This window comes from Glycine soja, chromosome 18, assembly GCF_004193775.1.
Source record: "Glycine soja cultivar W05 chromosome 18, ASM419377v2, whole genome shotgun sequence".
Taxonomy (NCBI): Eukaryota; Viridiplantae; Streptophyta; class Magnoliopsida; order Fabales; family Fabaceae; genus Glycine; species Glycine soja.
The window spans coordinates 39,122,966-39,146,623 of record NC_041019.1 but is presented as its reverse complement, the minus strand read 5'-3'; the positions used below and the strand labels follow the sequence as shown (position 1 = coordinate 39,146,623).

The 23,658-nt window shown below is 36.5% G+C and overlaps 3 protein-coding genes and 1 long non-coding RNA gene across 4 annotated transcripts; all 4 read right to left on the bottom strand.

The window, feature by feature from the left end:
• Positions 1-4,552: 4,552 nt before the first annotated feature.
• LOC114394757 lies at positions 4,553-7,160 on the bottom strand. The gene is made up of 6 exons (XR_003662832.1): positions 7,111-7,160; positions 6,526-7,033; positions 6,319-6,408; positions 6,034-6,118; positions 5,538-5,668; positions 4,553-4,917 (listed from the first exon to the last, which is right to left on the bottom strand). It is a non-coding gene; the product is annotated as an uncharacterized LOC114394757 (long non-coding RNA).
• A 289-nt stretch (positions 7,161-7,449) lies between these two features.
• Positions 7,450-8,804, bottom strand: LOC114397234. The gene is made up of 5 exons (XM_028359329.1): positions 8,590-8,804; positions 8,234-8,441; positions 7,896-8,149; positions 7,646-7,813; positions 7,450-7,573 (listed from the first exon to the last, which is right to left on the bottom strand). The coding sequence occupies exons 1-5, from the start codon at positions 8,802-8,804 to the stop codon at positions 7,450-7,452; spliced, it is 969 nt and encodes a 322-aa protein (XP_028215130.1).
• Positions 8,805-8,861: 57 nt separating this feature from the next.
• Positions 8,862-17,294, bottom strand: LOC114397233. The gene is made up of 5 exons (XM_028359328.1): positions 17,010-17,294; positions 11,161-11,289; positions 9,590-9,802; positions 9,223-9,486; positions 8,862-9,125 (listed from the first exon to the last, which is right to left on the bottom strand). Exons 1-5 carry the CDS (start codon positions 17,292-17,294, stop codon positions 8,862-8,864), a joined length of 1,155 nt encoding a protein of 384 aa, XP_028215129.1.
• Positions 17,295-17,415: 121 nt separating this feature from the next.
• LOC114397232 lies at positions 17,416-20,610 on the bottom strand. The gene has a single exon (XM_028359327.1). The coding sequence runs from the start codon at positions 20,608-20,610 to the stop codon at positions 17,416-17,418; it is 3,195 nt and encodes a 1,064-aa protein (XP_028215128.1).
• Positions 20,611-23,658: the final 3,048 nt, after the last annotated feature.

The following is a 23,658-nucleotide window of genomic DNA, read 5'->3' as shown; positions in this document are numbered from 1 at the left end:
AAATTGGCAATTAAATCCAAATTTGTAAACACTCAACTGATTCAATCTAGTTTAACTAAACATAACGTTCAAATTATGGATTTATAATTACGTTAAATATTAGATATTAGAGAAGAAATTGTGTCACACATAATAATCTTATCTAACTTAAATATGATTATAATGAAAAATATACTTGTGGTTTATAAAAAAAAATTAATCTAATTTTTATGTTAAAACTGATTTTGATTGACTTTGGGATAGTCAAAAAGAATTCAACATGTGATTTCTTTATTTAATTAATTTTATTAAATTACTTTTTCAAGGATTGATCGGACCTGATTGCCTTAACCCGTGGATTGAAAATTAATGTTGAGAAGTCTAGAGCTTTTGCTTCCCGGAGATTGTCTGGGGACATCAGAACGGATATTTTAGATATTACTCAAATTGGTTTCGCAAACAATTTGGGAAAATGTTTGGGATTCAAAATGTTCCAAGGAAGGTGGACTCTCTTGGCTGGATGGAAATGAAGGTTCCTCGCCGTTGCAAACTCAGTTTTGGCAGCACTCTTGGCCCATGGAATGCACATTGTTGGAATAGTATTAAAAAAAATTCAAGTGTCACATCAACAAAAATTAATGTGCCAAAATCACATCTTAAGTGGGGGCATGATACCCAACCAAAGAAATATGGGGGCTTTGATGTTCGTATAGCAAGACACCAAAGCTGTCATATTGGATTGAATTTGGAAGACTAAAATTCCAGCTAGCTGTATGCATTTTTTTAATGGCAGATATGCCATGTTGCTCTTCCAACTAGCTACATCAATTCTCTATCACAAGACGGGTTACTGATTCTAGCACGTGTTTGGGTTGCATTAGTGCTGCGGAGGAAACCAAAATGCTCGTGATGTTTGGAGAAATATGAAACCGAATATAACTCCCCTGGTTGCATGAACAAGTCATGAAATATGGCTTGATCTTTATGCAACCCCGTTGGCTCTTTTTGCATTAAACATTGATGGTAGCGTGATACGCAAGGAGCATTGTGCTGGGTTCGACGGGATCATTCGTGATCATGAAAGGAAGTTTTATTGCTGGCTTCAATGGTAGTTGTGGTGCTACAGATATCTTGCATGCTGAAATCCTGGCTCTTTATCATGGGATTCACAGTTGTAATTGGAATAATTTAGAGATACCAGCGGGTGATTTGTTTTTTTTTTTTAAATAGCTGGTGCCACCTCTTAATCTCCCCAACATGGTCAATCATGATTATCCTCATGACCTTTTTTTTGACCATTAAGATAAAAAAACTAATTAACAAATTAATATTTTTCGATAGAAAAAAGAAATCATGGCCAGATCGTGAAATTTCAGTATCCAACACACGTTGCGAGAGGAAAATATGTGTGCAGAGATCTTTTGACTAAGCTTGGTACTTCTACTGAAGCTGAGTTTCTACCCTCCTCCTGTCCTGACATAGAATCTCTAGTGCAGCTGAAGGATGCTATAGGGTTCTTGATCCTTCAGATTCAGTCTTTGTTTCTTGTTTGTTCTTTTTCTTGGATTTATCTCTCATTAAAAAAATATCAATGAAAAATATGATGGATTAACTGGCAAGGGGAGTTGTATTAGAGACTTGTTCATTGTCTTATAATTTCTCTGTCTCAAAGCTGCTGCGCTTTGGTTGGCACATGGCAAGGGGAGTTGATAAATAGATTATGCCTAAGGTTGATGCTCAAGTGCCAGACTGGGTGCAACAACATACGTGGATTCATGGGATTCAAATTCCCATCACGCTGTGGGTTATTTGGAGGGCTAGGAATAAAAGCATTTTGAGGAGGAGATGGGGACAACTACTCAGTGACATGCGCAAGTGTAGTCTCTTGTGCATTATACTAAAAGTTGTGTGTTGGGGAACATGTTAATTTGCATGAGCAAAGCAGATGGATTTGCTGGGTGAGACCTCCTTTAAGGGCGGTGACATTGAAGGTAAATGGTAGCATGATGGGTAGCCCTCCTAGGGCAGGGTTTGGAGGACTTTGTAGGGTTCACCATGGAAGCTTTCTTGTGGGCTTATATGGTCATGTTGGAGGGCAAGAGATCTTATATGCTGAGATTTAAGCATTGTTGTGCTTGCACAGGTTTAAATTACAGTTTGCAACCACAATGCAATGCAATGATTTTTCGACTCACCACAATACGATCGCAACTGCAATTTAAAACCATGGTTGCGTTGTTTGAATATTTACTGGGACTCACCATAATACAACCGCAACCGCAACCACAATTTTTCGACTCACCCTCATTCATTTGAGTAATAATATGCCTTTGTGTTATAACATGTATAGCAATGAGATTGGGCTTATCAAGAAGTTGATGCCTTTGTGTGCGGTGCAGCACACTCTAGCTCCATGAGGGAAATCAGTGCGCAGACGTGTTAGCAAAACTGGGAGCTAATTCTTTGAGTCCTCTTGATGCTTTGCATGATCCCCCAGTTGCAGGCAGATGCACTGAGGGTTGTCTTCCCAAGGCTGTAATTCACTTTTAGTTTGTGCTTCCCCCTTTAACAATTAGAATTCCTATCTATGTGTTTGCATGATTGATTTTTTTTTTCTTTTCTGGAATCTGCTTTTGAGTGGATATGTCCGGTTTCAGGTATTTTTGAAAGAATACTATATCAAAGTACATATAGCATGAGTGAAATGTTGTCAAAATGTTAAACAACTAAGAAGCAAAGTGATTTAGACCTCAAATTTGCAAACGAAAGATTCGAAAGAATTGTAAGTTTTGAAGAGGCAATATGCAGCATTACCAGCAGTAATTGTTATCAGGTTTTGTTTATTTGATTTTGGTAATAAAGATAGCTACCAGGATAGGCAGGATTTTATTACAAAATATTTATCTTTTGAAGTTTTATTTATTTTTATATAAATAATTTAATTATATAAAATAATTACGCATCCACTTTCTTGTTTATTATTATTATAATAATTTTAAAACGAAACTTTTTCCTTATAGTCAATCTCTTCTCACCTAACTAAAGATTTATTGAAGTTTTTTTTTATCTATTTGTTAATAGTTTTTTTTTTTTACTTCATTGTCACAATAGTTTAAAAACCTTTTAAAGTTTTATGTAATTTAGTAAAAAAAATGTGAAATTTCCTCACAGTTACCCCATTATTTCCCATTTACTCTATTAATTCCATTTTCAAACTATTTTTACGTAGTAATTATAAAATATAGCATATTCTTAAATTATTATATACTCCAATAATAGTTTTTAGTAATTATAAAAAATTATTTGTAGTTATTAAAATGGACTATGATTGGGAGAAACATATCTAATTTTTCTTTTTTCTTTTTCTTAAATATATGTCATAAAATTTTAAAATATGTCGAAGAATCTGATGATAAAAACTGTGAGAAACATATCTAATCTTTCTTCTCTTTCTTAACCCAAATGGACAAAAAATGTTATGTGTATTTAAATCAGGATTTATTGCACTAAATTTGTTAAGAAATTGTTTTTAGCTCCTGCATCTTTCGCCTGATTTATTTCCAATTTTATTACAGCAATTATTAAAAGATTAAAAACATTTGTCTCTGAAATAAAATATATTCATTTATCGAAGGGTTAAACCCTAGAAACATTGGGACATATATATATATATGCACTGTTCACGAAGGTCCATGTCTTGATAGGTACAGAATTTGGATTCAGAGTGTTTAGGCGCTTCGCTGAAAGCCACAGAAACATGCGACCAGAGAAGAAACCATGGTCGTCACTCCTCTGTAACGAAATCATCGACGAAATCTTGTCTCATCTTCCCATGAAACCTTTGATATGATTCAAGTGTGTGCGTAAGGAATGGAACTCCTTGATGTCAGAACCCTATTTCATCAAATTGCACCTTTGCAAATCTGCTGCGAAGGACGATTTGGAACACCTTCAATTGATAAAAAATGTCTGCCTCGAATCCATCCCTGAAATCCACATGGAATCGTGTGATGTAAGTTCGTTATTCCATTTCCTACAAATTCAAATGTCCTTGTTCAATTTCGCAAACATGCCAGGTTACCATCTGGTCGGTTCATGTAATGGGTTGCACTGTGGGGTTAGCGAAATACCAGAAGGATACCATGTTTGTTTCTGGAACAAGGCGACAAGGGTGATATCCAGAGAATCGTCAGCGCTGTCTTTTTCCCCGGGCATCGGTCGTAGAACAATGTTTGGGTTTGGCAATGATCCGTCAAGTGACAAATACAAGGTTGTTGCAATTGCGTTGACTATGCTCTCACTTGATGTATCTGAAAAGACTGAGATGAAAGTTTTTGGCGTGGGTGACAATAGTTGGAGAAACCTTAAAGGTTTTCCTGTTCTTTGGACTTTACCTGAAGTTGGTGGAGTGTATCTGAGTGGAACCATTAATTGGGTTGTTATTAACACAACTACAAAAAGAAGCTTCTACATCGGTTGAAAACCGGTATCTACGACGGGCCCCACACCGTCTTTGTTCCAGATGTCGTTGTATGTCAACAACAACAACATCGGTCATCCTAGGACCCGTCTTTGTAATGCAAGAATACAACGTCAGTGGCTATAAAAGAATAGACGTTATAAAAAAGGATTCAACGACGCACATATTAGACAACCCGTCGTTGTTTTGGTCCATTTCAACGTCGGGTTCGCAAGACTCGTCGTTGTTGTTGTCCATATCAACGTCGGGTACCAATAACACCCGTATTTGTTTTGTTTCCTGTCAACATCGGTGGCGGGCTCACCACCGACGTTGTTTGGTAGTATGTCAACGTCGGTGGTGTGTACACCGTCATTGTTGTTTGAGGTTTCAACGACGGTGGCTGGAGCACCCGTCGTTGTTGGTAAATAAGGCTATAAAGACGGGTTTTCATAAGGACCGTCGTTGAAGTATTTTGCCTGCTCACAAAATTTGGGTTATACCATTCAAATTTCAAAAACAAAGCTACATTTATATACAGCAAACATATATAAATACATTTAAAGGATAAATAACACAATCATGCATCAACCAAAAGAAAAGGGATATCGACGGTGACACTCACAGTGAGAATGTTATAGGTGGTTCAAAGTTCATCAAAGCCTTTCATGCATGCATTGTTTATATATATGAAAATAAAACAAAACCAGATAGGGTATATATATATATAATTACCACTCGAGCCAATAAGCAAAGGGAGCAATGGACACAGTAGCAAAGAGTTGTCGATAAGCAACAAGGACAAGAGGGCTCATTCCAGATTCTATTGCAAGCATTTAAGTAATGTTCATCACTGCATAGACCAATTGCAAGTAGACCGGCACCCATATTAATTGTCTCTTTCTCACCCCTCAGTCTTAATTTGAACTTTGGAGAGAGTGTTGTATGTGATGAATGAAATGCATGAGAGTGATGAAGTAACTTATAACTAGTTGATTCCAGTCATGTGCATGTCAACAAAATTTAATGATGCTTCTGATAGAAAACAAGGCAGCAAGTAGGGTTCACCGCGAATATTGAGAAGATAGATAGAACATACCTATATACAACTGCGTTGAACCATTGCTATTCATAGAAATTGTTACTAGTCTTCTGTGTTGGGCCAAAGATCAAATTTGCATCCTTTCAGGCCAAGCAGAATTTAACCTTCGTGCAAAATCTTCCACTTCCCTACAAGAAAAGAAACAAAGTCATCAAATGCAACATAAAAGACAAAACAAAAAAATAAACCACTCAACAATTAGCTGACAAGATTATCCTCTTTCATAGGTTATATTTTGATATCACCATTCCAGAAGTTGTCAACTAAAATTAAATAAATGAATGAACTAGTACATAAGACAAATGCAGCACGCTCAACACTGAAGTCAATTAAGCAAGACTCCTCTTGATTAATAATATTTTACATCTTATGCAATCAATGAAACATGCACTAAACCAGTCAGGAAGATTCTGCATTTCATCAAATGACGATATTAATTGCATGCAGCATTCAAAATATGAGAATTTCACCCAACTGCTTTAGCACTAATTACCTGAGCATGTGACAAACTCCTCAAGAACTCTCTTTAATCATATTTTTCATCCCCTGGTCCCCTTCCCTTGGAATCCCTGCAATCTCTTTAATCATAATAATGATAATATCAACCAAAATATTATTAGACTGAAAAAATGACACTAACAGTTGATATAATGTATGCCTAGCTGATCAATTCAACAATTCATGTAAGCCTAGCTAATCAAATTTTATAACTAGAACATTTTTCAGTTTCATGTATTAACTTATAGTTCATGAATCCACAAACAAGGAGGAAACACACCTCTTCAATGCTTGTGCTGCTAGTCACTTTGCTGCTACTGAACTTTAGGAGCGGAATCAAAGCAAAAGCAAGGTCAAATGATAATATCATCTGCTCAAATGATAAAATCACTTATTATGGTAGATAATCCACATGTTGAATAACTAGTCTTCAACCCAAATTTAGGTATATAAGAAACAAACAACAACAAAAGATTATCTCAATTACCTTCAAAATAACACTTGAGGCAGATTCAACCAAAATCTCCAGCCCCAAGGTAGCCATCAGTCATGCAAAAACAATGATACCCTGCACAGGAAATCTTATTAGTTATTAGCATGTACCTCTACCAAGCAACCATCCAATGACTGTGGACACTTCATTTGTTCACTTAACTGCTGCAGTGGCAAGCTTGGTGGTACTATAGCTGCACTAAATTGTTGCTGTGGTAATCAAATGCAGATGCAATGCAGTAGAAGGGGGTAAAGACAATATATTACTACAATTATATGAAATTGAGTAGGTAATACTAAGAATAGAATATTAGTAGCATGACCGAAAATAAAATAGCCGCTGTGTCAAATAACATAACAATTGTCTCAAATACAGGGAAAAAAATACTCCAACGCCATCATTAGCCGTTTTGACTTATTGCTGTCTTTAAAAAAAATGTTGCCCATTTCTTTCGAATTGTGGTGATGATGCCGATGTCCAACGGTGTGTCATTAGCAAACCACTGCAAGTATTCATAATTGTAAGTTAGTACTGCAAATATAAAAATTCAGTTCCAATTGTACTGAAGTTTATGCATACCATGGACCAATCACTCTTTATGTCGCTGGCTATGATGTTCCAGATCCAATGCTTTATGTAATATCCACATTCATAACAGCCGGTTTGAACGTGACTCTACATATGGAAAACATTTGAACATCGTATACATTACATAAGTTCATGACTTAACTAGACAACACTAACACATGGTACATAGCTGACTTACCTTTACTTCAATCCACTTTGGTGCAACTGCCTTAGTTTTAGGAGACAAGGTCTTCTTCAATTTTTTCATTACACTGCTTTTAAAAAACCACATCAACGCATATACAACAAAATGTCAATCAATAATGACCATTAAAGAAGGCTTGCAAAAAGTTATATGGTATGAGATAACCTATTAATTGTAGCTTTGATATGCATATCAGGTTTCCTACGCAAAGAACAGAACCAAACAACAACATGTTGCCTAGGACACAAAATTATGAGTTGCCAATGTTCCCTGCATGTCATTCACATTAGATACGTATACACCCAAACATCATTTGAAGTATGTTTGTTAAATAGCACTTACTGATGGAAGTAAGGTCCAATGTACACCTCTCGGTCAGATTCCTTAAGCCATCTTTCAAGATATTGTTCGCATTCGCTGCGTCTATCCTTTGAACAAACCAACGACTGTGGCTCAAGGAATGCATACATGAAACCTTGACTGAATATCTGACTCCACTCATGAATATACCTATTCACATGATTTGAAAGTATTGTAGTGGATCATGATATTGAATGAATGAGGAATGAGTTATATGAAGGAATTCACTTACATTAACCATAATTGTATGACAGATATGTTCAGACTTTTGTCTCCTGCTATTATTTCAATAACATCTGAATATGTGATGAATATCGATGTAGATGCATCTACAATTCCAAGAAATCTCCCATCAAAGCTGATTTGAAGTGGCTTGTCGTAAAGATCGAAACTGTACTTCATCAATTCACGCAACGGATCATCTGCGTTCACATTAGCCGGCTTCGGCACATGTGCATCCTCGTTGTGTGGAATACGTTGTGGATGCTACATGGTTAATGAAAGTGGGTGAGTATTTGTACTGTAATCTATGAATGTTTTACTTTACGTATGTCAAATGAAACATGTTACCTCATCTAATACAGCTTTCACAAGGTGTGTGGGCCAAGCTACAAATGTATTGACGGCCTGCTTCACATATTGTATTTCTGAGGTGGCATAGGGGACCTCAGCCTCAGGATCAATAACTGTTTCTACACTTACCCTGACAACATCATCTGCATATGCCACTGTGTGTATGATTGAATCCCCCTCCATTATTTTCCCCATGGCCACCAACCTTAAATGAACCATAAACAAAGCTTTTTTTAGTGCATATAAAACAAAAACTAAACCATGAACAAAACACAAACCAAACCCAACAATTACAGCTGCAAGAAAAAACAAAACTCCGATTCAATTGTAAGTAAGGTAATATTTCTACAAACCTTTGTGTACCATCGTTACGCTGCACAAACAGTCCCATCAATGGTATGGCATCAGCATCATGTTCTTGTGAAGCCTGTGCATTGGTAACAGCATTACTTCCCTGTGTGCTGACACGCGCACCTAGTTGTTGTATGTCCGGCTGAATTTGGAGTGCCTCTTGGGATCCTTTATTTGACAACTCTTTTTTAATAGCCTCTTTCAATGCATTGGTCATTATTTCCAAGCTCCTTTTATTTTCCTCTTCTAGCTGAGTCCTCAATTCTTCCTTAATTTAAGTCCTCAATTCTTCCCTAATCTGGCCAGTCATGTCTTCCCTAAGCCTTGCAACAACTTCATCTAGTTGTTGTTGGCTGATGGACGTGGACGAGCTGCTGCATGTCCTTGATGCCCTTCCGTAGTACTGAGTAATAGTGACACCTGAGCCTGCTGCCCGAACGCGACCCCCATGGTCAGGTCGTCCAATGGCAGTGTTCAGTATGTCTTGCCGACCATGGGGTACAAACGAACCCTGCGTTACCTGCTCTTCTAAGGAGTCCTACACAAAACAAGTGACACAAAAATACACAACGTGCAGTCATTTTCATTACAAAATACTTAAACATATGAACATTGCAACATATTGGTGAACTTACTATTTTATCTGCAATTTCCTGTGCAGAGTCAGATGTCATATTGCCAACAGCCCTGGTCCGAGCAACCTTCCACTTAACATGCCTTTTTATTGGGGATGGGGGTTCATCAACACTTGCTGGATTTTCACTCAACAATGCTTCCTCTTGTATCCTTTTTCGTTTCTGGTCTAACAATTTCTTCTCAAGCAAATCATATCCCCCACGTGAAAGTACGTGAGGGCAGTCGTTGTGTTTTTGAATTGATTGTGCTCGTTTCCTAATACCCTGTAATGTGACATACATAATTGCGGAGATTTTTTTGAAATTAAAATAATCAAATTGGCAAAAAAATATTCATTTGAAGTTACCATAAACAGATTCAACTAACCTCCCAGTTAGGTGTCAGGCGGGTTTCTTCAAATTGTTTCCACGCTTCAGGATCTAGTCCATATTTTGTCACAACATCCTGTGTTTGTTGACCTTCAGTCTTAGCAAACACAAATTTGCTAGTCAATGTGGACTTAAATTGCCGCCATCTTGTCGCTACTGTTGACATAACCTTCGTCTTCACCTTCGTAGCTTCTGCGATATCAAACTTTGCCTACATAACCAGGTGTCAAAATTTGTGGAAAAAGGCAGCCAAATGTATATCATTATACAATACTAGCAATCAACAATTTAATGACAATGTTCTGCCATAATACCCCAAGTAAAGCAAAAGCATCCAATCAGCATATAATGTAAGTTTACCATGCAGTCACAGCCATCAAATTTAATATCTAAATTGAACAAATAATAAATGAAAAAAAATATTGTGACACTCACTAATAACAGTTATTGCCTTAAAGTATGAATTCCTAGAAAAACTTCTTTTCATGGTTTGTTAAGAACATGCTTCAGCCTTCGCACAATTTGAGTTTTTATCAATGATGTTATTGATAATCCATGTACATTGATAATTCTTAAGTAATTTGAAATCATTACTAAAACATTGATTTCTCATGTTTTCTGCACAGTAGTTAAAACAACAGAGTAATAATCAAAACTTATGGCATACGCAGATTATTCACTAATAAAACAAAAGAAAAGTCGGTGCAGGTGATTAGTGAATTCATCTTCCAACTATGCAGATAGTATTTGCTGTTTTCCAAAATTTGGGTGCTAGAATTTCATGGTTCAATCACAAATTACCTTTATGCTGATGTTGTTATCACAAATTACCAACTATGCATTATAATTAATTTGTGGACATCATACCACCTATTTAACACCTAACATCTAATTAAATATTGAGATACATGGTTAAAAAATATAAATATAATAAACTATATGATGTGATAGAAGAAGAAACAAAATATAGTCAAAGTGTTTAAAATAGAAGAATACCTACCTTTTATTACAAATTTAATAAAATATGAAGAGGTATTTATCTCTCACAAGGCGACAAAAAAGGTCTGAATGTATGCTGTAAGAGGTATTTACGTTTGGTGCCTAATTATCTCCGAAGAAACATGTCTTAAATTAATTCAAAATCTTAGGTAAAATAAGCCAAGAAATTGACACATAAAAAAACCAAAAGCTGGTAATAGAATTGCAAAAAAAAGGACCAGTAGTGCTAGTATTGAAAATTTTATTTCAGCTATGTACAAACAGGTTATTCAACCAAGAAGCAATGTGCCCTTCAATCCAAAAACTTCCTAAAAATGAATCTGAAATCCACAAATAATGCACTAACAACAAATCTACACATTTTGCAAGCAAGGAAAGTTCACAAGCCTAGGCATCATGACTCCAATCAAATGTCTCAGCAATTAACTTCAAACCAGATAAGCTTAGTAGCAACAGAATTAAAATTCTTCGAATTCGAAGCAGAAACCCCATCCTGTTTCGAAGTAGTCTCACTCTGACCTAAAATGTGGAATATCTTCCACTCCCAAACCTGCTGGAGCTACCAGATACTTGTTCAGCTGAATTAGAACTATGTTCCGTCCCATCAACATCTCTAAGAAATTCAGGCTCCTTAGTGGTAACCATGAAGTCCATCAAGTTGCGGCTGAACCCCAAATCAGAATACACCCTCAAGGCATCCTAGATATGAAAATAGATACTACTAGATATAGCAGTGGCAGAACATTAAAAAAACTGATATATTGAATAATATCACAATAAAGCACCCATATATATGTTCATATCCTCTACTGTCAAATCAGACAAAGAACTCATATGACTGTGTCTCATTCCTTATGCAGTAGCCATAAAGCCAAATGAAAACAAGCTAAGACTAAGGCCTAATGATTTAAAAAAATAATACATTAAAGTACATGCTTCCTTTACTTATTTTGACAGTCTCATGCTATCATATATAAACATATTATGTATAAACATAATATTTTGACAGTCTCATGCTTCCTTCATTTTTTATTTTCCATTCAGCTACACGTGTTTTATTTTTGTATCCTTATACAAATTAAAGGAATTGTAATTAAAAATGTATGTGCCTGGTAAAATAATTGCTGCAATGGCATGTTGAAGAGTTATACAGTATCAGAGGCAAAGAAGTTAACATAGACAATCAAAGGCTTGAGAAGGGAGATTATAGTGAAGTCAAATGAATCACTGCAGCCCAGGTCTAATTCTAATTCTTAATTATGTCAGGGAGATTATAGTGAAGTCAAAGGAATCACTGCAGCACATGTTAAAAATTGTCTTATTATAAATTTATTAATATTTATAAAATTAAGTTAAAATTTAAAATGATACGTATCATAATTTGTGATTAGCAAGTACTTTATATTATCAGTAGATCACCTTTAAATTCATATTTATATTTAAAAAACGACCTAAGTAGATTAACAAAATTAGATATTGAAGTAAAATTGTAATTAAAAAAATACCACATAATTTAAAAGTTACATTTTAAATTACTTGTTTAGCTGTTATTCCTTATGGTTCGAGTAATAATAACGATAACAATTCAGCCTGAATTGTTTCAGATTAATTTTCTTTTTTGCAAAAAACAAATACGGGAACGAGCAACAATTTGAAGGTTGTACATTCAGGAACTAAAGAATTCAAAATAGCTAGTAATAAGAGGGATTTGTTTTTGGGATTTTCTGAGCACCAATAGCGGGTACGCTAGAAGCTTGCACTTGAGGAGGGAAGCATATTGGCAGCTAATGAACAACTTTCTTAACTATTTGCCGTTCAGATTTGACTGTTTCTTTTGGTAATATGTAAATATAAATAGTATAAGGCTATGGCTTATGGACATGGTCTTTTTGACCCCTAACAATCTTAGAAGTCAATATAGACCATGTTTTTACGCCATAGCTTATACTATTGTGATGTACATATTAACAAGAAGAACCAGGAAAGTCTGAAGGACAAGTAGTTAAGAAAGTTGTTCATTATCTGCAAACATCCTTCCCTCCTCAAGTGCAAGCTTCTTGCGTAGCCGCTCTTGGTGCTCAGAAAATCCCAAAAACAAATCCCTCTTATTACTAGCTATTTTGAATTCTTTAGTTCCTGAATGTACAACTTTCAAATTGTTGTTCGTTCCCCTCTTTGTTTTATGCAAAAAATGAAATCAATATCAAACAAAACATGCATACAATTGTCATCGTTATTGCTACTTGAACCATAAGGAATACCATCTAAAGAAGTACTTCAAAACGTTTATTTATTTTTTTTGGTATTTTTTGAATTACAATTTGACTTCAATATCTAATTTTTTAATGTACTTAGGTGGAGGATGTTGACGAAGAGAACGAGAAGGAAGAAAGTAATTTAAAGAAGATTAAGGAAGTGTCACATTTTTTTTCCTCAGCAAGGAAGTGTCACATGAATGCTCGTTGGTGAACAAGCATAAGGCCATTTGGATGACAGAGCCTTAGGAGATCACAAAGGAGGAGTATTATGCTTTCTACAAGATTGACTCCAATGACTAGAAGAGCATTTGCCTGTGAAGCACTTCTCAGGTGAGGGACACTTATGCCTGTAAGCCTATCCTCTTTGTTCCTAAGAGGGCACCTTTTGACAAGTTGACACAAGGAAGAAGCCTAACAATATTAAGCTTGGTGTGATTTAAACAAGGAAATAACTTAAGACTTGCAATTGTAACTTACCTCTTCATCTCTTTTATGTTAAAGTTGTTGACATTGTGCATGGCACAATAAACAAGGAAATAATTGCTGCCTGCTCGTACAAAGATGCTGCTTCCAAGGATTCTGCAGACGAATTTGTGATGTCCCCAGCACAAACTGGTAGACATGAATTTTTAGCATGCTAAAAATTTTCCTACCCCACCCCAGCAACTGCAAGATTTAAGTTCTATTGGAACAGTAAATACAGGGCTGAAAACTGTAAATAAGACTGATAAACTTCTGCACCCTATGAAGATTTTAGTTTCTAACATTCTGTTCAATACTAAATTTCATATACCAGAAGTTAGGTTTGACTAATCTTTCTGGATTCTATATGGTGAGGATGACCAAGTAACTGTTAAATCAATCAGCAAGCAACTCCATGATGTGGTGTGGACTCGAGCTTAGATAAGACACTAGAGTTGTATACATGAATATGTTGTATGTTTCTATTGCAGGTAGAGACACCTGAAAATTTGAAGTTTGTGTTCTCAAACAATATCAATGACCTTAGAAATATTGTATAGAAAGTAGAAATAATAAAACAAGGATTTGTTTCTTTGCTGACCCAAATAATGTCTTCGAAGAGGCCAAAGAAGTCTTGTTTGGGAAATATTTTAGGAAGGCCCTTTCAATAATTGTTATTTGATTAATTTCATGTTTGTTCTCTAAGTTCTCTTATACCATTTGAAGCCAGAGAAGATCTGAAGTAAACTTTTGTTTTGCAAACTTTAGCTTCCTTGACTCAGATAACAAAAACATATCCTTAAATTACTGAAGCAGATTGACATAATTTACTTGAAGCAGACTAATGAATTCAAGATACAAGGAACTTTTGCCAAGCTTAAAATTAAATTATGTGGGAGCAGAAACAAAGTTAATTTTTGAAACATAAGAGGCTAAGAGGTTTGAAAGTAAGATTTTAATAGTGCAAAGGGTACTTGCATGATAGTACCATAATCACTGGTCTACCAATCTTAGTGCAGGATTTTTAAGAATACCTTGATATGTGTATTATAACCATTCCTGTATCCACACTCTATCCATGGTCAGAATTAGGTCTACCTGGAATCTAATCTGATCTCTAATTTGTACCTTATCTAGTACCTCTGGTACTCTTTAATATATATATTTTATCTTTCCTGTATCCACACTCTATCCATGGTCAGAATTAGTTATCTCCAACTCTTATTCTATCCCTTCGTTTCATCTTTCAAATTCTTATTAAAATATTAATTGTACCTAGTTGTTGAATATCTAGAGTAGACTCAGTAGTTTAAAATAAAATTTATAAATTGAAAGTCCAGGTGAATAAAAACAATATTTTAGGAAAATATAATTAACTCATTTGCGAAAAACAAGAAAAGGAAAGTTGATGATTGAAATATTTTCTCGCTGGAGCATATATAGCTGTTAAACAGAGACGTATGCTTAAGAAATAAAATAAATTCTGATAGACCTGGGACAAATTAGTTTTTCTATTTGTTACAATATCCTAAAGCATAATAGCATGAGTAGTAACTATCAAAGAAAACGACTGCAATCGGAAGTCAATAGGTATTTGTTAGTAGCAGTTAAGATCATATTGGTCCAGAAACAACTGGATAAAACTAGGAGAACTAGTATTTGATGTTAAACATGTAGCAAGAAATTCTCCCCTACACACATCTATAGGGTTCATATAAAAGAGCTTGTTGTAGCTACAAAATATAGATCCTGTGTTGCTGGAGGATTGTTACCCCTAAATTGACAAGTTTTAGCCACGTGGGGACATTAAGATGAAAAGCCATTGGGTTTGAACTTGGAGTTTAAATTATTGGGCCAACCTACTGTCTGATTTGCCTGTCTAGTGAAATTGATGGAAGTTCTGGGTTACACTCATTTTAACTAAAAATTCTTGGGCCCTAGGACATACCAAACACACGCCGCTCTTTCAGACCGATAAAGAAAAAAATCAGGGTTTTGTTTGTTTGATGTTTTTTTTATAAATAATTTACAGTTTTATAAAATTTTAACAGATTCAAATGTCCAAGAATTGTAATGAGGCCTTGCTGGGCAAATGGGGCTGGGAATTGGCGACTAATCAGAATCACTTTTGGCCCAGAATTGTAATGTCCAAGTATGGTGGCTGGAATGCTTTGATTCATGGGAGAAACTCCACAGCTTTCTCTAAGTGGTGGAAGGACTTAAAATCTATTTTCCAGCAGCAGCACACTAATAGGCTGTTTTATAATTTGTGTTGGAAGTTGGGTAATGGGGCAAAAATCAGGTTCTGGAAGGATAAATGGAGAGAGGATGATTTAACTCTTCAAGAAAAATACCCTACTTTGTATCAAGTGAGCTACCAGCAGGATTCTTCTATCAGCCTAATGGGAATTCTTGTTGATAATAAATGGGAATGGAGGATGCAATGGAGGAGAAATTGATGCTGAGATTGATGCTGTCCAGATTTGCCCAACCAGTATGGACTCCCTTATTTGGAAGGTTGATCCTAGTGGAGCCTATTCCACAAAGTCAGCCTACAATATCCTCAAGAATGATGGCAGATCTGTTAATGACGACAGAGCTTTTAAGATTATTTGGAATCTGAAAATCCCCCCAAGAGCAATTGCCTTCTGTTGGAGAATTTTCATTGTTATTAATCAACACATTAAAAAATAGAAATTACATATTAAATTATTATTGACTAATTTTACGAAAGAAACAGATTGCCTTCTGTTGGAGAATTTTCAGAAACAGATTGCCTACTAAGGCTAACTTGAGAAAGAGACACATCACTTTGCCTTCGTATAGGTGCCCGTTATGTGATAGTGAAGAGGAAGATATTGGCCACATCATGTTCTCATGCAGAATGACTAGGAATTTATGGTGGGAGGCTTTGAGATGGGTCAATAGAGTGGGCCCTTTCCCCATTGAACCTAAAAATCATTTTATGCAATTCTCTCATTGGAATCGCAAAAGCTTTATAGACAATAGATGGGTGATAAAAATGCTATTAAGTGTTAACTGAGTTTGTATAATTCTAAGTGTTTGTAAAAAACAAAAAAGAAAAGAAGTTCCTATTAATCATAATATTTGGAGGGCCACTGGATTATGTGGATTGGAAAGCAATGCTTTATTTGGCGGTGCAAGTGGGTAGGCAGCTATTGTCATAGTTTTAGGAAATTTGGGATGTTTACAGTGATACAAATCAATTTATTCCATACAAAAATAGTATAACATAAAAATCAAACTTATGGTTACATTAGCATAAAAAATAATATGCATTACCCTATTAAGTATTTAAGGATAAAAATACTACCCCTGCTCCCTAACACAAAACCCATGCCAATTTTCATTTGTTTAAGTTATCAATTTAAATTTGTGAACTTATTATACACATGATTTGTTCTGGTCTCTAACTTTGATCTGACAATATTTGTTCTCAACCTCATCTAACTAACTAATATTCATGTTTAAAATAAAAACTGCCCTTGTGCTGTTCTTTACAAATATAGGAGTCTAGGATAGTGATTAACTATTCAAATAAAGGACAAGTCATTTAAAATAAAGGGCATGAAACACATGTAGAGATTATAAAGGACAACTATTTGTTATAGTCAATTATGTTTTTAACAGAAAAATTGATTCTTAATTCAAATATTGTAATTGGTATGAAGGACTTACTAGAATGTCATTCCACACAATCTCCTTTAGCGTTTCAGGTACGTCTTTCCAATTATTGTGGATAATGGGAACCTTTTCTCGCGCCACTACGCCTAGGTAGCTGTGGAACTTTTCACGCATCGGTCCGGATGCTCTCCCGGTAGCGGGATCCACATAAACAGCCGGTCTGGGCTGATCCACGGTTCTTAATGTCAATGTTCTCAGTCGTGTCGTTGTTCTACTCCTCTTGGAAGTCGCCTTTGATTGACCATCGGACTGCGGAGGAGACGTCGGATCTGTGGCCATGATCCTGTAAATAAAATACACAATTAATATTAACGATTACATTTAGACATTAACAAAAGCAAAGGCGTAATACTAACATAATCATTATATTTACACATTAAACAAAGCATTACTTTCGCACTCAGCCTGTAGGGATGTTTTCCCATAGACCTTCATCATGATCTACACGATTTGCATGTCCATCATCCACTTCATCAGCTTCATTCATTGAAGGCAATTGTTTTGAAAAACTAGACATTTGACCAATGTCAAGGGTTGACTCATCATTATGGTAATTCATTCCACTTGGTCTTCCTTGCAGAGCCACAGACAAACTTGAATTACATGGATCTTGTACATAGAAAACTTGTCTGGCTTGTGCTGCCATAATGAAAGGTTCGTCTATATATGCCACCTTACTAAGGTCTACCAAAGTAAATCCCAATGGATCTTGAAACACACCCGTTGTCCCGTTCACCCACTGACACTTAAAAACAGGCACTCTAAATGATGTATAATCAACCTCCCAAATTTCTTGAATGACACCAAAGTAAGACATGGATGCTCGAATGGGGTTGTTATCCGATGTACTGGAAAAGTGCTCCGAATCAGCATCAACACAGACCCCACTGTTTTGTACCGAACTTTTATCATCTTGGGACTTTGTGTAGAATGAATAATTGTTAATGTCATACCCCTTCCATGTAGGGACATTCAAATTTGGGCCAATGGCTAACAATGTGAGTCGTCTGGAAACACTTTTATCAGCAAGTATTGTTTGTCTAAACCAATTTATGAAAGTTTTGTTGTGCTCTTGCAATACCCTCATCATGTTCATTTTGGGGTGACTATCTCTAACATGTTTTTTGTGAGCCTCTATGTACGGAAACACCTCTGTTGTGTTGTTTAATATATACAAATGTGCTTGTGACACGTCATGTCTAGTCATTGTCACAACATTGTATCCACGAGTACCCTTGCCGGCTATTGGCTGGTCATGCCGGGATACAGGAACACCGACAGGTTTCAATGAGTCAATGTACTGTGAGGCAAACTCAATGCATTCTTCAGCAACGTATCTTTCCACTATTGAGGCCTCTGGTCGATGTCGATTCTTCGTATAACCCTTTAAGACCTTCATGTACCGCTCAACTGGATACATCCATCTAAAATACGTAGGACCACAACACCTTATTTCCCTTACCAGATGAACAACTAAGTGTACCATAATGTCAAAAAATGAAGGAGGGAAAAACATCTCCATTTGACAAAGGACAACGACAACCTCATCTTCCAAAGCATCCAACTGTTTAGGGTCAATGACCTTGGCACATATAGCATTAAAAATGAAACACAAGCGACTGATTGCAACACGGACCTTCTCAGGCAATGTTCCGCGGATTGCAACAGGCAAAAGTTGTTGCATTAACACATGACAATCATGTGATTTCAAGCCAACCAACTTAAGCTCATTCACAGACACAAGACTCTTGATGTTTGAAGAGTAGCCTTGTGGGACTTTGATATTACGCAAGCATTCACAAAAACTTCTCTTTTCAGCTGTTGACATTGTGTAACAGGCTGGGGGCAGATATGTCCTGTTACCTTTTGAGATAGGATGCAACACTTGACGTATACCCATGTCAACCAAGTCTTGACGACACTTGAAACCATCCTTTGTCTTGCCTTTAATGTTTAGGAGGGTCCCAATTAAAGAATCACAAACATTTTTCTCGACATGCATGACGTCTATACAATGCCTAACATGATGATCGGACCAGTACGGAAGATCAAAGAAAATAGACTTCTTTTTCCACATGTTTGAAGTGGATGATGGTTTTTTTTGGGACTTGCCGAACATATTTACGACATCCTTGACCCGCTGATATACTTCATCACCAGTTAATGGATTTGGCGCGGTTTCATGTTCTTGACTTCCATCGAATGCCTTCTTCAAGCGTCGATACGGATGATACTGTTTGAGAAATCTTCGATGCCTAGTATACACAGTCTTCTTTCCATGTTTAAGTTGGCGGAAACTAGTATTCTGCTCACATATAGGACATGCGTGATGTCCTTTGACACTATATCCACTTAAATTTCCGTAGGCTGGAAAGTCATTGATGGTACAAAAAACCATTGCACGCAACTTGAAAGCATGCTGCAAATTTGCGTCCCATACATCAACCCCTTCATCCCACAATTTCCGCAAATCGTCAATTAACGGTCTTAGATATACGTCAATATCATTACCTGGTTGTCTTGGACCAGCTATCATCATACTCAGCATAACATACTTTCGCTTCATGCACAACCACGGAGGGAGATTATAAATGAACAGCAAAACGGGCCACGAGCTATGGTTAGTAGTTAAGGTTCCAAATGGGTTCATTCCGTCCGTTGCAAGATCAAGCCTTAAATTTCTAGGCTCGGCCCCAAATTCAGGATACAGACGATCAATTGCCTTCCATTGCGGGCTATCTGCAGGATGTCGCATCAATCCATCTAATTTTCTAGTATTTGCATGCCATATAAGGTTCTTTGCATCTTCCCCATTAGCAAACAACCGTTTAAACCTTGGTATTATTGGGAGATACCAACACACCTTTGCTGGACGGCGGTCGGCGTCTGAGACTAGTACAGTAGAATCTCCGTTGGTCGGTCTGTACCGAGAAACCCCACACACAGGACAGTAATCTAGTTCAGCAAAATCATCTCTGTACAAAATGCAGTCATTACAACATGCATGAATTTTTTCGTACTGCATCCCAACTGGACATAAAATCTTCTTTGCTTGGTAGTGATTCTTTGGCAAGATGTTATCAGCAGGAAGCATGTTTGTCAACAACATCAGCAACTCACTAAAACTCTTGTCACTCCACCCAAATCGAGCCTTCAAGTTAACCAGAGCTAACACAGCTGACAATTTTGTGAAAGATATGCAGCCGGAATACAAAGGCATTTTTGAATCAACTTCTATGTTGTCATACAACGCTGCATGTGCCTCTTCAAACCCCTCTTGCCCAAGATCACGAATCATTTCTTCTATAGGATTTCCGCTGTCTGTAGTAACATTGTCAGCCTGTGACATGTCAGCTGTATCGAGGGATTCCCCATGCCATATCCACTTTGTGTAGCTACGAATTATTCCCTCACAAATAAGATGAGTTCTTATGTCATCAATTGTTTGGCGCCTCCCATTTCCACACTTCACACATGGACAAAAAAATTTTCCCCACATAGGTTGCGCTTTACTTTGAGCAAACAGCAAAAACTCTTCAACACCATTCTCGTACTCTTCAGTTATACGTGATGCGTTCATCCAACTTCGATCCATGTTACACCTTCTATGTCAAACGTTAGTGGCTTAGGGGTTACTTGACATGCATCACAAGCATAGAGCACCAATTGCAGTAGAAAACACACCAGAACTGCACCTTTTGTACAAAACGCTGCAGTGGAAAACACATTAGCAATTGCAGTTAGTTGGACCAGCAATGCTAACAAGAAAAATGGTGCATGGCTGTTTCAAGGGATTCGGCATTTTTCAGTTTGTTGGCCTCTATTACCAATGCTTATAAGAAAAAATGAAGAAAAACTGCACAAACGACAACATCGAAATTTAATGACGAAAGTGGTGCAATTGAAATTCAACATCATTTTTTAAACATTTATAAAATCAAATCAGCTGAATTTGGGAAAAATAATCTATGTCAAAGTAGTTGATTTCTGGTGGTAGAAGAAATTTCACTTCCTAATGGTGGCAGGATTTAAAGAGTATCTTTCAGCAGCAACACAATAACTGCTTTAATGATAATTTAAAGTGGAGGGTGGGTACGGGGTCCAATATTAGTTTGCGGAACGATTTATGGCTGCAGGACAACTGTAATATCCAACGAAAGTATCCCCAATTATATGTAATAAGTAAACAGCAGAATTTTCTAATTAATTCTATGGGAGAATTTGTGGACGGCAGATGGGAATGGAAGTTATCTTGGAGAAGGGACTTTTTTGACTATGAAATACAAATGGCAGCTGACTTTGTAGATGAGATTCATTCTGGTCACATACATGTTATTTGCAACTCTACAATGACAAGGAGACTTTGGTGGGAGCCTTTGAGATGGGTTAATAAAGTGGGTCCTTTTTCCACAGACCCAAAGAACCACTTTTTGCAATTCACTCAATGGAACAACAAAGCTAGTATAAACAACAGATGGAAATTTCTGTGGTTAGCTCTATCCTTCTTCGTCTGGCATCATAGAAATGCTATGATTTTCAAGAACCACCCGTTTGATCCTGAAAAGGTTATCGATGATACCTTGTTCCACACTTGGTCTTTGTTAAAATGTGCAAAGAAGGACTACACCAGGGACTACACCATCCATATGTAGCAGTTGCATGTGGAGGTCAACACCAGGTTGTCTCATGAACGACAACTCCATTAGCCATCTTCCAGCGGTCAATGACATGGTGTGCATGCAACGGGACTCGAGAAATTTGAACACCTTGCAATACATGTTCTGGGGGTGGTCGGGTAAGGACATAAAAAGGCGGAGATGAAGAGATTTATTGTAGAATATTTCAGTACACCTAGTACTGAATTTTATACATAATATATTTGCTTTTTGCCTTGCAAAAAAAACAACAAAGGAAGGTTAAATGCTGACACCTCTTCCAAGAGGTGCAACATACATGTAATTAAGTTATGGGGTGTAGCTGGTCCACAATACCATCCTCAAATTCAACCACAATTGGGGTTAATTTATACTTGTTCCTATAGTACCTATGGTACTCTCGTAATTGTATGATATTGGCACAAAATACATAATAAACATCATACTAGACAGCTCAAAAGAACAATTACACGGCATGAATATGAAGGCATTAAACGAATACATGCTTTCAGGCATCATACATGTTTGTGATTTGTGGAATTTCAAAAACATATTTTAAACTATTACTAGAAACAATAAACACACCTCCAAATAATGAAAGGAGTTCTTTGGTGATTCTTTGGTGCCTGATTCAGCCTGAAAAATAATAACACTTTGGTCAATCAACCGCTTCTATGACAAACATTTGTGTAATATGTAGAAAATAATTTGTGGCAATCAACTTGATATGATACAGAATTAAATTGCAAGGCATTTACTAAAGAAAGCAGTGAAGACAGAGTTCCAACAGTCATATATAAAGCTCAATGATGGAAGAAGGTCTTCACTACATCATATTCTTTCTAGCTATATAAAGCTGAAATCATCATTGCAAGACAGGAATATATAATTAAGAAATGGCTCCAAAAAAAACAATTAGTGTAAATTTTGAAATGGAAATGTTCCAATATGATCTGATTTGTATTGTAGAAATTATTGTCCTAGCATTTGGATGGAATCTCTATGCCCTTGCCCTGTTTCATTTGACATGTACTTAGATTTTGCTTTCCTTTATTGAATCTGATATCACAACATCATATCTTGGCATCTACAAATTACAGCTAGCATTTGGATGATGCTCTGCTTTTACTTTGGTCATGGCTCAAGTCCAACGAGAAAGATTTTACACTTCACTTTAATCAATGTTCTTCCAATGTAACACTAGGTTTCTGTACTTAGCTTGGGAGTGTGGGGGCTGGACTTTTGTAGCATGGGTTAGGTAGCAGGGTGCTATGGTGCTGGCTTTGTTCCTACTAATAATCATAGGAACCAGCTGACCCCTAAAATTTGTAACTTCAGTACCACTGGTACTCATTATTAATATATCATATCTATGTTTGCTGACAAAAAAAAAATTAAAAGAAACTATTTGTGTAAATTTTTAATATGATTAAGCATATAATGTAATATAAATTACTTAATTTATATGTATAAATTTCATAATAGTGGTTATTCCACTATCTACTATCCTACTATACCAGTTTTGGGGTGAAATGCTCTGCATCTGTATTCAGGAATTGATAATGATGCATACAACTCTCATTGACCATATTAGCCCAGAAAGGGAGCTTGGACTAGCCTAGCCTGAGTCTAAAGGGTGAAGGTTCCATGTGATGGGGTTAAACTGGGTGGTATATTGATGGGAAAATTTAATGGGATCTTAAATTGTGACCAGTCCTGATATCAATTGGTGGGAGGTATTGGTTTGATTGACTTAGGGATATTGTTGAAAATCAACCTATTGTTCATATGGAATTAGAGGTCAATTTGTTTTTTTAATAGGGCAGAAACATTTATCAGGCTGGAGGGGTAGAGAAGTGAATGTGCAACGGGATGGGTTGAGGTTGAGTACAACATGTTGGATTCTATATCCAGATGATGCAAAGGCCCAAGCTGTTCACTCAACAGAGGCAATGGAGCCTGATAGGGGGCACATCAGGATTGACTGA

Excerpts from the sequence above, each read along its gene's own strand:
- LOC114397234 (XM_028359329.1), bottom strand. The coding sequence starts at position 8,804 with ATGACCAATGCATTGAAAGAGGCTATTAAAAAAGAGTTGTCAAATAAA. Across the intron at positions 8,150-8,233 it reads TGAAAGCTGTATTAGATGAG|CATCCACAACGTATTCCACA; the intron begins GTAACATGTTTC and ends TTAACCATGTAG. Across the intron at positions 7,574-7,645 it reads ATTGGACCTTACTTCCATCA|GGAACATTGGCAACTCATAA; the intron begins GTAAGTGCTATT and ends AATGACATGCAG.
- LOC114397233 (XM_028359328.1), bottom strand. The coding sequence starts at position 17,294 with ATGGCCACAGATCCGACGTCTCCTCCGCAGTCCGATGGTCAATCAAAG. Across the intron at positions 11,290-17,009 it reads TTGTGTGGAATGACATTCTA|GATGCCTTGAGGGTGTATTC; the intron begins GTAAGTCCTTCA and ends TTTCATATCTAG. Across the intron at positions 9,487-9,589 it reads GCCTGACACCTAACTGGGAG|GGTATTAGGAAACGAGCACA; the intron begins GTTAGTTGAATC and ends GTCACATTACAG.
- LOC114397232 (XM_028359327.1), bottom strand. The coding sequence starts at position 20,610 with ATGGATCGAAGTTGGATGAACGCATCACGTATAACTGAAGAGTACGAG.